The sequence below is a fragment of the Gadus chalcogrammus genome, chromosome 23 (assembly GCF_026213295.1).
Source record: "Gadus chalcogrammus isolate NIFS_2021 chromosome 23, NIFS_Gcha_1.0, whole genome shotgun sequence".
NCBI classification, from domain to species: domain Eukaryota; kingdom Metazoa; phylum Chordata; class Actinopteri; order Gadiformes; family Gadidae; genus Gadus; species Gadus chalcogrammus.
In genome coordinates this window covers 16,521,655-16,535,657 of record NC_079434.1, presented here as the reverse complement: position 1 = coordinate 16,535,657, position 14,003 = coordinate 16,521,655, and the positions used below count along the sequence as shown (strand labels likewise).

General features: G+C 43.1%; 1 protein-coding gene across 1 annotated transcript in view; it reads left to right on the top strand.

Annotated features, from left to right (window-relative positions):
• The first annotated feature begins 8,041 nt into the window (after window positions 1-8,041).
• Window positions 8,042-14,003, top strand: part of reck (reversion-inducing-cysteine-rich protein with kazal motifs) — a 30,736-nt gene continuing 24,774 nt past the window's right edge. The window contains exon 1 of the mRNA XM_056584678.1: window positions 8,042-8,189. Coding sequence (XP_056440653.1) covers window positions 8,099-8,189 — 91 coding nt within the window. The 5' untranslated portion in view covers window positions 8,042-8,098. The remainder of the gene's footprint in view (window positions 8,190-14,003) is intronic.

The following is a 14,003-nucleotide window of genomic DNA, read 5'->3' as shown; positions in this document are numbered from 1 at the left end:
TAGATCACAGCCCTGTTTATGAGCATGTCTACAGTAATGACAACTCCTCAGAGGTACATAACATATAACATTCAGACAGCAACCCCTAACCCTAAATCTAACATTGGCTGACCAGCGTTCTGTCAGCCAGAATAACGTGTTAACTCATACCAGATTAGCAGTTAACAAGAAAGCAAAAATAAACAACTCCCCTTCAAACTACCAAAGAATTTAAATCTTCCTGAAATCCTCGTCCTCTATAGTTCTGTTCCTCCTCTGGCCTCTCATCCTCCCATCTGTGTTCCACTGACACGGTGACCCCAGCTTACAAATTAATAATGATGCTGAATCTGTCTGGGATCTTAGACACGTGTCGTTCTGTTCTTTTAGATCACAGCCCAACTAGTCCTTGATCCTCCCTACATATTAAACAAACCCAAAGACACAAATATTTCCTGAATTGTCAGTAAACCTACTGGTTTGTTTAAAACTCCTACCTCTTCTCTCTGGAGGGGCGTCCATCTTTAAGGTCAGGAGGTCTACCCATAGACCAGTCACTCTTCATGGAGACACAGCTGGGTCCAGGAGAGTCATCTCTCTCCTGCTGGACTCTTTTAGAAAAATAAGAACCAGGATTAAAGGATGTCTGATGGATGTATTTTTCCAATCTCTGACAAATACTTACCTCTTCTCAATAGACTGATTTCCATCTCTAAAGTTAGACTAATGATGGAGTATTAATACATCACTGCTGAGCTCTGAGATGGACAACAGTCATTCACAGACCGAGAGAGATCCTCTTCTTACCGTTAAAGCGAGATCCCAAACAAACAGAGCCAGCTCGCCCCTCCCTTCCATATTTCGTGCATCCAGTAAAATCTATCATGAACGCAGCGCAAACCCCCCCACAACACCAACCCCTAGTCGCTGATTGGTTGAATACTATTTATTTTGTTTTTGAGTGGTTGATAGTATCATCTGTTTTTGTGTACGATCTCGGAGCATGGGCTGCTTACAGAGAAACGTTATTTTGACGGCCTGCTTATGGGGCGGGCAGCTCGCGGATCAGATGAATGCGATCATTTATGTTTTGGCCAAGAATCGCTGATAAAACCTTTAACCAAGTATTCTTTCCATAAAAAGGACAAGTAAAAGCTTCATGATTATATTTAGATCACAGCCCTGTTCATGACCATGTCTACAGTAATGACAACTCCTCAGTGGTACATAACATAAATCCTATAACATTCAGACAGCAACCCTTAACCCTTAGTCTAACATTGGCTGACCAGCGTTCTGTCAGCCAGAATAACTCATACCAGATTAGCAGTTAACAAGACAGCAAAAATAAACAACTCCCCTTCAAACTACCAAAGAATTTAAATCTTTCTGAAATCCTCGTCCTCTAAAGTTCTGTTCCTCCTCTGGCCTCTCATCCTCCCATCTGTGGTCCACTGACACAGTGACCCCAGCCCACAAATTAATAATGATGCTGAATCTGTCGGGGATCTTAGACACGGGTCGTCTGTTCTTTTAGATCACAGCCCACCTAGTCCTTGATCCTCCCTACATATTAAACAAACCCAAAGACACAAATATTTCCTGAATTGTCAGTAAAACTACTGGTTTGTTTAAAACTCCTACCTCTCCTCTCTGGAGGGGTGTCTATCTTTAAGTTCAGGAGGTTCACCCATACTCTTTGGGGAGACACAGCTGGGTCCAGGGGAGTCTGCTCTCTCCTGCTGCACTCTTCTAGAAAAACAAGAACCAGGATTTATGGATGTTTGATAGATGCTGTAGTTTTATAATCTTTGACAAATCCTTACCCTTCCTCACTGGAGGGGCGTCCGTCTTTAAGGTCAGGTGGACGACCCATAGAGTGGTCACTCTTCATGGAGACACAGCTGGGTCCAGGGGAGTCTGCTCTCTGCTGGCTCCTTCTAAAAAAACAAGACCAGGATTTATGGATGTTTGATAGATGCTGTAGTTTTGTAATCTTTGACAAATCCTTACCCTTCCTCACTGGAGGGGCGTTCGTCTTTAAGGTCAGGTGGACGACCCATAGAGTGGTCACTCTTCATGGAGACACAGCTGGGTCCAGGGGAGTCTGCTCTCTGCTGGCTCCTTCTAAAAAAACAAGAACCAGGATTTATGGATGTTTGATAGATGCTGTAGTTTTGTAATCTTTGACAAATCCTTACCCTTCCTCACTGGAGGGGCGTCCGTCTTTAAGGTCAGGTGGACGACCCATAGAGTGGTCACTCTTCATGGAGACACAGCTGGGTCCAGGGGAGTCTGCTCTCTGCTGGCTCCTTCTAAAAAAACAAGACCAGGATTTATGGATGTTGATAGATGCTGTAGTTTTGTAATCTTTGACAAATCCTTACCCTTCCTCACTGGAGGGGCGTTCGTCTTTAAGGTCAGGTGGACGACCCATAGAGTGGTCACTCTTCATGGAGACACAGCTGGGTCCAGGGGAGTCTGCTCTCTGCTGGCTCCTTCTAAAAAAACAAGAACCAGGATTTATGGATGTTTGATAGATGCTGTAGTTTTGTAATCTTTGACAAATCCTTACCCTTCCTCACTGGAGGGGCGTCCGTCTTTAAGGTCAGGTGGACGACCCATAGAGTGGTCACTCTTCATGGAGACACAGCTGGGTCCAGGGGAGTCTGCTCTCTGCTGGCTCCTTCTAAAAAAACAAGAACCAGGATTTATGGATGTTGATAGATGCTGTAGTTTTATAATCTTTGACAAATCCTTACCCTTCCTCATTTGAGGGGCGTTCATCTTTAAGGTCAGGTGGACGACCAATAGAGTGGTCACTCTTCATGGAGACACAGCTGGGTCCAGGGGAGTCTGCCCTCTCCTGCTGCTCTGGGCTTCAACACAACACAAACACAGCTTTTACTTAGACGGATGATGGAGTCATGTTATATCACTGCTAAGCGCTGAGATGGACAACAGTCACAGACAGAGATATCTCCTCTTAGCCTACCTCTTAGCTTTGCCCTGGTGGCCATGTTCACCAGACAGAGTGGTTTTAGAGGTAGGAGCTCCCTCCTCTCTCTCCTCATCCATAGTAGACTGGAGACCTGGACACAAACACAACTCCATATTGTTTCTCTGTATTCTGTTTTAGTACCAAACATGATACTCCTGCGGTGAAGACTTCCTATCTTCCTGCCTGATAGACACATACACTATCACTATGTCTACACTCATTATCATTATGTATGGCTTTAACCATTTTATTATTTTAAGGACAATTATTTATCTTTGAGCTGTTTTCAGGACTGAAATATCTCAGTTTTAGGAGTTTAAACATAAGTGTACTGAACCGTAAAACCATAAACAATCAATAATTTACTAACGTGCCCAATAAAACTCCACAATAAAAATAAACTGTCTCCCTGCAGAACAGAATCATACTGTCCATAAGATGGTTAAAACTCATCCTTTCAGTACAATTAAAAACACTTTATGTTCGAGTCCAAATCGTTTATTTAAACAAAAGACTGTCCTGTCCGGTTCCCGTACCAGAGGATCTGTTTATAAACACCCTCAACACACTGAGACTAGTTAATGATGTTATGACACATATTCCTTCATTTAAACAGGTTCGCTCACTGAGATCAGCGTCTCTTCGACACAACAAATTTGGAAAATTTTAACTTGGACTGGAGAATTGATTCAGTAAGAATATTAATATAGTAAGAACACATCGCCGGTCATCTCAAGAAAACATGAATTCAGCAAACGGTACCTTAGCTTCTCCGTGATGAAACGTGTGCTGTCCGTGTTTTATGGAAACATAGAAGCACAAATGCAAGAAAAAACAAAATCTTGTAACATTAACATGTTACAAAAGTTCCGGAGATTAAAGATTGAGCTGCTGGGCTCCTCAGTGAAGACAGATCCAATGAGAAAGGAGACTTTGAACAAAGGCTAACCACGTCTAAATGCTTTATGTTCCTAAGGCCTCCGTCAGGGCAAATAACCATAACTGATGAAGTGATGAGATAAGATAGAGCAACGGTTTAATGAAGTCCATATCAAGCTATAAACCTGTGCTGTTCCCTGTGCTGACTGAGGGCTGAATAGTACAACTAAAGTATGACTTCAGGGGTATAAAGTACTGCTGTACTTGGTGTCATTTGTGATGAAATCCTGGGACTCTCAAAGTATCAAAATACAACTGGAAAAAAATAAGCTAAGGAAACACTTTTACTTTAAAGGAGAAGAAAACTTCTCAACAAATTTCTGAGTTAGGGGACATAAAAGTAAACAACAAAACAAACAAACATTAGGGGGATCTTTGGAGCATATCCACGCTGTCAGAAACACCTCGGATCAAACCAGGACACAGACCTGGACCTGAGTAACAGCTGTTATTAAATAATCAATCATTAACAAACTTTAGAGTATAACTGGTTTACCTGAACTCACGCACGCACGTACAGACACACCCACACACACACACCTTCCTAACCCTTATCCCTGTATCCTTACCATAATCCCCGTATCCTAACGCTAACCCTAATCCCTGTATCCTAACCATAATCCCAATATCCTAACGCTAACCCTAATCCCTGTAAACTAACCTTAACCCCTAATCCCTGTATCCTAACCCTATCCCTGTATCCTGGGAATACAGGGGACACTGACCAACCCTAAACCTGGCATGGGACCCTAATCTCTAATGCCTGTACCCTAACCATAATCCCTGTATTTTAATCCCTGTTTCCTAACCCTACATTTTATCGCTGTATCCTAACCTTAACCCTAATCCTTAATCAACCGAAAGATCAAATTAAACCTACAGGCTCCGAAAACTCCAAGGTTATGACTCCCATCTTCTTACGAACCCCCCTTCTCGAAATACAGAATTGAACAGGGGTGTTTGAGGGAGTTTTTAATCCCTGTACCCTAACCTTACCCGGGTCAGCTAAAACACTGACCAACCCTAACCCTAACCTGGGACAGGTAGAACGTCTGACCAACCCTAACCTAACCCGGGACAGGTAGGACACTGACCAACCCTAACCCTGACCTGGGACAGGTAGGACACTGACCGACCCTAACCCTGACCTGCCGTAGTAGGCTACAGTTGGAAAGCTTGTCAACACATTGGTGGGCGTGGAGCTTGGTTAGTCCGTCAGACCAATAGCTCATGAGATACTGATAATTGGGTGGGTTAGAACTGCAGGTTTCACCTTTTATTACTAACTCAAAACCTAACCTGCAATCTTGTTAACACTTGAGAGATATTTAATCCTTAGGACAACCTGACGGCGGTGTTCGGAAGCGTTTGGAGGCGTTCGAACGCCTTCGATTAAAAATGTCTCTTTTTACTTAATTACTTACTTTACTTTTTTACTATTTTTAATGTCTCTTTTTTTCGCCGCTTTCTACGACGTCTTTCTGGTGGTGTCGGTCAACAGTCTCTTATTCGTTCGTTACCAGACTCCGGTTGCATTGTGGGATAGCGTAGTGAACTCCGTTGTTTACTGTGGCGGTAGTACGCATTCGGAAACGTTTTCTGTACTACACAATGCGTACTGAGCATTCGGACGCGCTATATTTGTGGCGTACTACAAAATGCATACTATATAGCAGTCAAGTATGAGTATTCGGATTCAGCCACCACAGCCATGTTCTTCATCAAGGCAGGAAACAACAAGGACGCAGCGAGCCACCGAGATCCAGCAGAGGGCAGCAGAGACACAATACTACCGAGATCCAGCAGCGGGCAGCAGAAACACAATACCACTGGGAACCAACAGAAGGCAGCAGAGACACAATACTGATATTATACGAAAAAAATACACACAAACACTAAATATAAATACACACACACTTCCCGTAAATACTAGTAAATGATTATGTAATCACAACGTAATATTATCTTTCATCAGTGGTTTTACACTTGGATCCTAAAGGAAAGATGACATCACAGTGTGCATAGATCAGAGAATACTACTACTAACACTGCTAACGAGTGCAACATTGTTTATAGGAAGAACCGGGCAATTTGTGACAAGGGTCGATTGTAACACACTCAATTCCTTCAGCAGTGAGAAGCAAAGGCGAGTCCACAGCGTCGACCAGCCTCTCCCCAGCAGACGTTAGCGCAGACCACAGGCCGGAGCCCAGGTGTCTGGAAGAGGAAGTCCACTTCTCTTATCTAAAGATCTTATCATATGTAATAGGAAGTGGATGAGTATTTAATACATTGATACATGAGGCATGAAATAACTTTATGCAGGCCAGCCTATTTATTATTTATGGTTCAAAATGATAGATAAAGTTTATTCCATTTATTTTTGTCTTTTAAACTTGAGCTGCAGGGTGTTGATGAAATCTGAATAAGTGAAATATACTCATTTTCCACCCAATGCTCCCAAACTGTAAAGAAACAGCCCAGTAGTGTTTTCGCTATGTGATCTTTATATGTAATGACAGCCCAACACAGCCACAAATAAAAATATATAATTAGGAATTGTAAGTATAAAAGTATTTTTCCCAACTTCAAAGTCTGAGCGGATCCTCCTGTTATATTAAAGTGGTCCCAATAATCCTAATAACGCTGAGTGCGGCCTGTGTTACACAAAAAATATTGCTTTTGATTGAATGGAACAGCAATCTTCTCAATCATGTCCTACAGGGCTTTAAATGACTTTCCCATCACCCTTGGTGAATTTCAACACAGCTAACATCAGCTAACCGCTAGCTTACACCACAGCACCACTGCCTAGTGGTTCAATCATTCAACCGTATTTTTGCCCTTTTTCTTAATTTCAGAACCCCTCTTTTCATTCACACCTCATCCTTTGACAGCTTTGGACTTATAATCACAATCGTGGTCCTTCATCTCTGTGAAAATCAAGGAGTTGGGCCTTCATTTTAAATGTGCCCCACCTTGAAGATGTTACATGTAGGTAGATGGATTTACAGAAGGTACTCCAACCGGGTTCCCCAACAAAAACAAGAACGACAATTAAGTGCCAAGAACTGAATTTCACACAAAACAAAAAAAGGTACTTATTTGTGAATTCACATTTACTTTGATGAATTTAAGGTGTCATAACCAACCCATGTAACAATCATCCCCGGCCGTCTCCTGTATTGATTGATGGTTCAGCTCCATATGGCGTTCAGATCCTCCCATGCCCCGCTACTCCTCTCTATTCATCCACGGTCAGAGCCGGATGGAGAACAGAAGACGACATCCTCTCCTCCTCAGAGTCTTTGTCTCCCCCTCACCCTAACACAGATCTCCCCACTGTTTCACAGCCTGCTGCGGAACAACACAGACCGGCTCAGACGACCCAGTGACAAGGGCCCGACAGGCATGAGGCATGGTGTGTATGTAAATATGTGTTTGTGTGTGTGTGTGTGTGTGTGTGTGTGTGTGTGTGTGTGTGTGTGTGTGTGTGTGTGTGTGTGTGTGTGTGTGTGTGTGTGTGTGTGTGTGTGTGTGTGTGTGTGTGTGTGCGCGTGTGTCTATAGATGCATATGTGTCTATATAATATGTGTATATGTGTGTCTATATACCGTATGTATATGTGCCAACATATATATATATGTGTGTATGTGTATATAAGTGCGTGAATGTGTGTGTAACACCAACATTAAAATGTTCATAAACATAGTCAATTGTAAAATGTTTAGTAACGTTGAGCAACATTTTCACTATCGTTCAGTAGTTGTTTTTTTTCCCAAAATCCTTAACTGAATCCCAAATAGCAGCCGACTTTATCAATGATAGGACAACAATGTCCTGGTAAGTTATAATATAATTGAACAATGTAATAGAAGAGAACAAGAAGGGAAAACAAGAAGAGAAGAAGAGTTCCCACTATTTCCAATTAGGACCGTCCTTGTTTCGCGCACACGCGTGTTTGTGCGTGTGTGCGTGTAGTGTGCGTGCGTGTGTGTGTGTGTGCGTGTGTGTGTGTGTGTGTGTGTGTGTGTGTGTGTGTGTGTGTGTGTGTGTGTGTGTGTGTGTGTGTCCGGCCTCCTATAACGGAACAGGGAGTTGCCGTGCCGCTGCAGACGGAGTGAGGAGGTCGGTGCAGGGACCCATGGAACCAGTGATCCACACGTTTCCTAGTTCACGATGCGCTTTACGGATCCGTTAAGATGTTCGTGTTACCAGATCATCAGCTGTCTGTTCGCCTTCCACTTTTACGACTCAAGCTTCGCACAGGGTAAGTGTTGCTGGTGCGTTTTGTTGAAGCTCTCATTGAGAGGCTATTTCGTGATTTATGTTTCATGGAGCGAATCGTCAACCTGGACTTAAAAAAAATAAAAAATCAATTATTATTATGAAGGACTTGTAGCCCTGCGCCTCTGAATGACGCACCTCAGGAAGCACGGAAATACTTCAAACCCTTTTCTAGGACAGCATTTTATACAAGTCCATGTTATCAAGTGTCATCATATTCTACTTTTCTTGGGTAAAGACTAAATGAACAACACTCATAGCCGGGTTTGAACACTGTACACTCAGTAACTCATTCTCTAGTTTAGTAACCCTAACCCTGGTCTTCTGGGTTCTTATATATATTTATTTATATATATAGGGTATTCCTCATGTCTCATTAGGCCTAACCTTTTGTTGCGCTCAACACTCAAATCAAACACGAGTGTAAACACAGCATACGAACACACAAGGTTGGCTTTTTGTAGAACAACTGGCCTTGGCTTTGTTCTCCACTATAGTTTTTCATTCGTTAATCCCGATTTGGATTTATTGAACAGCGACCGTGACCAGCAGCGCGTCTGCCCCGCGTAACGCCGTGGAGAGGAGAGGCCATATGGAGCGGGACGTCCCGTTAACACGTTGAGGACTCCTCTATCTTAACTTATAAAGTCTGCTTAGAGGCAAGATCTACTTTATTCTGTGTTACTGCTAAAAGAAGAGTCAAACAGCTCGGGTTGTTGTTCGGTAGAGGAAAAGCCCTTCTCGTTTTGTAACATCTGGAGAAGACATCTGCCGAGTAGGCCCCTCCTCTTTATGGAGGATAACGGTCCGTCTATTTCTGACCGAACACAGGACTAAACTCAAAGGTCCAGCTAGTCTCGCCGGAGTTTGGCCAAAGCGTCCCCGTTTGGTGGTATTTCGTTTCCTTTAGTCGAGTCGAGTGTGAGAACATCTGGAACCAATCTGAAGGTTCAAAGCGGTGGGGGAGGAGGAGACGGTTGGCCCCGTGGGTTCAGCTCTGCCCGCTCTGCCCAGTCTCTCTGCCCAGTCCCTCCATACCCTCCGTTTGTCATGTTTTGGAGTAGCGCGCGTGACCATACATAGTGTACTACTACTACTACTGTATCGATACATCCGCCAAAGTCGGCTACTTTGGGTAAACCACCCAAATTAATGTTAACACTATACAATAAGGGTTGGCTAAGAAAATATTTAAATCAGTTTATTATTAGCATAAGGGTTATGATTAGGGGAGGTGGGTTAATCGTTACCCTAATAAACAAGAAACATTAGTTAACATGAACACCATTAGTAAACGAATACTAGACCACATGTTAACTCTGAATTAACTGTCACTTTATGCTTATTACTGCGTTTACTTATGTTCAAGAATTGCTTTACCCTTATTATAAAGTGTCACCATTGTTTAAGTCCGGTGATTTAAGTCCATTCACATATATTATTATGGGTGTTGTTTTCTGGCCCCTTTTTGTGTAAGGATTGAAAGGTGTTCCACTGGACCTTATTGGATCTTATTAACTTTGAAACATGCTTTCCTGTCCTACCCTACACATACATTTAGGTTGTGTGTCAGATGCACTGCTGGGCTTTGCATTGGATTTGAGTTGGATATTTTCCCATTTGAGCCTGGCCAAACGTTGTTTCACGCCACATGGGACGGCCTGGACCACTAGGGTTAGGGGTAAGGATAAGGGTTAGGGTAAGGCACAACCTGATGTTGTTCATGGATTGTGTGTCTGCTGCGATGAGGTAAACCAAGTATCCCCCAAATATGTGTCTGTTTGGACCAAAGAATGTCTTCATTGCAAGCAATTATTCACTTAGCACATTGAGAAGGACATGAGGTGGCCCTCTCTTCTGTCCATTCTAATCCATCCCTGGTTATTCTGCTTACTTTCCTCACCTAGACCTGTCTGTCGGGTTCCGTTTCCCTAACAGTCGTCAAGTTATCATGGTGGACTAGTGTTCATGTAAGAGAGGTGTTCTGGAGACACAGAAAAGCCTTTAGACAAGTCCCAACTAAGTAGGATCCCACTTTATAACATTTACATTCAGGGCATTTGGCAGACGCTTTTATCCAAAGTGACTTACAATAAGTAACATGTGTCATAAGAAAGATAGACAACAATGTATCGCTGTCGGTACAGTAAGGATGTCCATAGAACCAAGTGCATATATAACCGTTATAACCGTCCAAACTAAATCAATAGTAACTCGGTTATTCCACCAACTAGTGAGCATGAGGGTCAGGGTTCGGGTCATCGCAGCGTCCTGTCACCCACTTCACAGAGTTCCACTGGGGACCGGGTTGCCGTGGCAACGGACCTGCACGCATACACGATAGCGTATGTGTTGCAAAATATCTATCGGGTTATCTTTAACACTGCAACAGTGAACAACAACAACAACAACAACAGCGTTGCACGTTTGACATTCAACTCCTCTGATCCGCATCCTCTGTTAACCGCTGCTGTGATGACAATGGGGACCAGGACTAGAAGGAGGTTCTGTGGCTACCCACCACAATGCGGCCAGTGTCTCAGTCCGTGCTACTTACAGACGCCGCCTGTCTCGTCGCAGCCTTCAGCTGCACTTCAGCTGCACTTCAGCTGCTCTCCAGTCGCCCCGGCTGCCCCGGCCGCCATTTTGCAGGGATTGTGAACACCTTTTATTTATAAATGATTTATTTGCAAACGGTTTATCATTCGTTATCTATTTTATGCATGATGTCGTCCACCAGTGGTTGCCGCAGATGACTAGATGGCAGGTTTACTAGCTGGTGGAACCCCTGACACATGCTGGTCGATAGAAGGCCATGTGTCTGCTTTTGATTTTCTTAATTCAAAGAAAACAAGGCCTGAGTGCAGATGTGTGTGAGGGTGTGCGCGCGCGCATGTGTTGATTTCAAGATATGAATGTGTGGTTGTAACTTCCAAATTATTTGCATAGCAAATATTTCCTGTCAACATAAATGTTTTTTGAACAAACAATTACCATAGTAAACAGCAACACCATTACCTTAGTTAGTAAAAAAAACATTAGTAAACATCAACACCATTGGTAAATGATTACTAGACCATGAAATCATTTTTAATGAATGCTTATTACTGCATTAACCAATGTTAATTCATGGTTCATAGGTTAGGGTTGTTGGGTTAGTGTTACCAGAATGACTTCTTGGAAAATAGTGTTATTATTTAATTTGGTAACTTGACCCACCTCAAAGAGAGCCTGTGTCAGGATAAGATTAACATATTTATTTTGTTAGTGTGTTAGTGTTGTTAGCTAGTGTAATAGTGTAATAGTGAAGTCCTATTTTCGAAATCCTATTATTTATGTATTTTTACATGCATGTTCTAAGGAGACACAGACAATGATGTAGGGAGCAGCCTCTGATAAATGTATACTTTAATAATCAATATAAAACACTTATAAAGCACAATTTGCTTCATGGTCTTGAAAGCTTTTTTATGAGATTCTGTTTTATAGAATTGTAATATTAATTCTATAATTTGGCGGGCATATGGCTAGGCTGAGGGCTTATTGAATTAGATTGTTTCATTGCGTTCAAAGGGCCGACCTGCTCTGTGTCTTATGGCAGATCTGCACTGAATCAATGCACAGGATGTGACCTTTGACCTCAGACATTAAACACTCTGAGTTAGCAGCAACACAGGAATGCAAGAAGAATCCTAGCATTCAAGCGGCCTCTTTACTATTAGAGAGAGTGTGTGTGTGTGTGTGTGTGTGTGTGTGTGTGTGTGTGTGTGTGTGTGTGTGTGTGTGTGTGTGTCTGTGTCTGTGTCTGTGTCTGTGTCTGTGTCTGTGTCTGTGTCTGTGTGTGTGTACGATTTTACAAACATGCAAAGTAAGCCAGGAGTTGACAATGGCTGATATTTTACGCACACACACACACACACACACACACACACACACACACACACACACACACACACACACACACACACACACACACACACACACACACACACACACACACACACACCACTCTAAACTCATTCATCCACTTGCCTGCAAATGACGGCCAGCCACATTCTCACTCACTGAATGAAAACAAACACTTTACTTACAGAAGTACACAAAATGGAACATCTTACATAAAGAAATATTAGCTTAATGAATTGAATTTACTCACACTGATTAACACTGAGGAATTAAAAGTGATTTAACTAAAACAACGTCAGTCATATGATGAATAGTACAGAATATTATGTAGCATTTCAGAGTCGGGCTCATTCAACAGTTTCATTTCAGTTTGCTTCCGTCGTAGCTCTTACAGCAGATGGAAGCCGGTTGGACGGTGGACTTGGAACAGTGCTTACAATTGTGGCTCTTCTTGGGAGTCTTGCTCCCCCACCATCCCTGCCTGTCCTGGTGCCTCATTATCTGCTGTCTCTGCTTGAATGATGGTGTTGCAGTAGATGTCTTCTACTTGATCTGCAGGCCTCAGTTCAGCCCATCCATCAACAACCAGCAGCCGAGTGCAGTTTCTTCTAACAGTTGTTTCGAACGAGTCCAGCTATTGAAGGTTTCTTCAATGTGGCGGTGGTCTCATGCGAGACATCAGGCCGACCCTCCAGAAGGCGGCGAGGCAGCAGACCATGCTGAGGGTCTCTCTGCAGGTCCGCAGAGAGTCCAGAGTCGCTGGCCTGAGGATGCGCTGACATGGAATTATGTCTCGCTCTGTTTGCACAAACGGTTTGTTGAGCAGCCGAGTGGTGAATATTTCAACAGCTGCGCAAAAAATATGACATGCAAGCTTGACATTGAAATAACTCATAACTGAAAAATAACGTTTAAAGGACAATGGCTATACAGTTATTTTTTAGGTTTTTGGGCACTCTCAAATGTGGTCCTATTAAAAGCCCGCTGAAATTAGCTGTGCCATCATAAACACAACAGGAAGCGTTCCCTTTCAACTCTTTGTGCCAAGCTAGATTCCTCCCCTGGATCAACCCTCTTCCCCCGTTTAAAGGGGAAGAGGGTTGATGTGTGACTGTCTTCCACAGACTCATTTTCATCCTGCACTTTATATTTAGATTAGGGTATTTATTCTCACCAATCCACCTGGAGAAAGGACTCTTGTTTGAGGTTTAAAAGCACAGTCGATACAATTGATTACAATATGTTGTTATGAGGGCCCCATAAAGTGATTCTGTGCATGAGGTCCAGCTGGCTCCGGATCTCTAGATCCTCCTCATCTCTTCCCCCTCTATCCAATCTCAACTTTATTTAAAGTTTTTAAAGAGGTTCTATTGTGTCAGCTTTGGACACGTCTGGCCACACAACGTTTCTCTAGCTTTGGTAAGAGCCAGGGTTAGGGTTAGGCCCGCTCAGCACTAAACCCCACATCAGGGTTAGGGTTAGGCCTGCAGAGCAGAAAAAACAAACAAATCAGGGTTAGGGTTAGGATTAGGTGGAGCACTAAACCCTTCATCAGGGTTAGGGTTAGGTGGAGCACTAAACCCCACATCAGGGTAAGGGTTAGGCCTGTGGAGCACTCAACCTGTTGTACAGTGCAGGAGCAGACTACATCAGGTCTTTCTCCAGAGCCTCCCTGATCCATGAAATCAGTTTTTTTCAAATGGATCCAGTGTGGAGGTGTCTGGGTGGATGAACACACAGTTGAAGTGTGGATGGAAAAAACAGAACAACAGATGTGTTCTCCAGCGTATCAGCCCTAATGTGGACATGGCTTTCTTTCTTTGTAATGTGGAATCTTCACGTTGTTTTAAACATTGATAAGCGTTCAAAGGTAGCTACTCCCCAACATAAA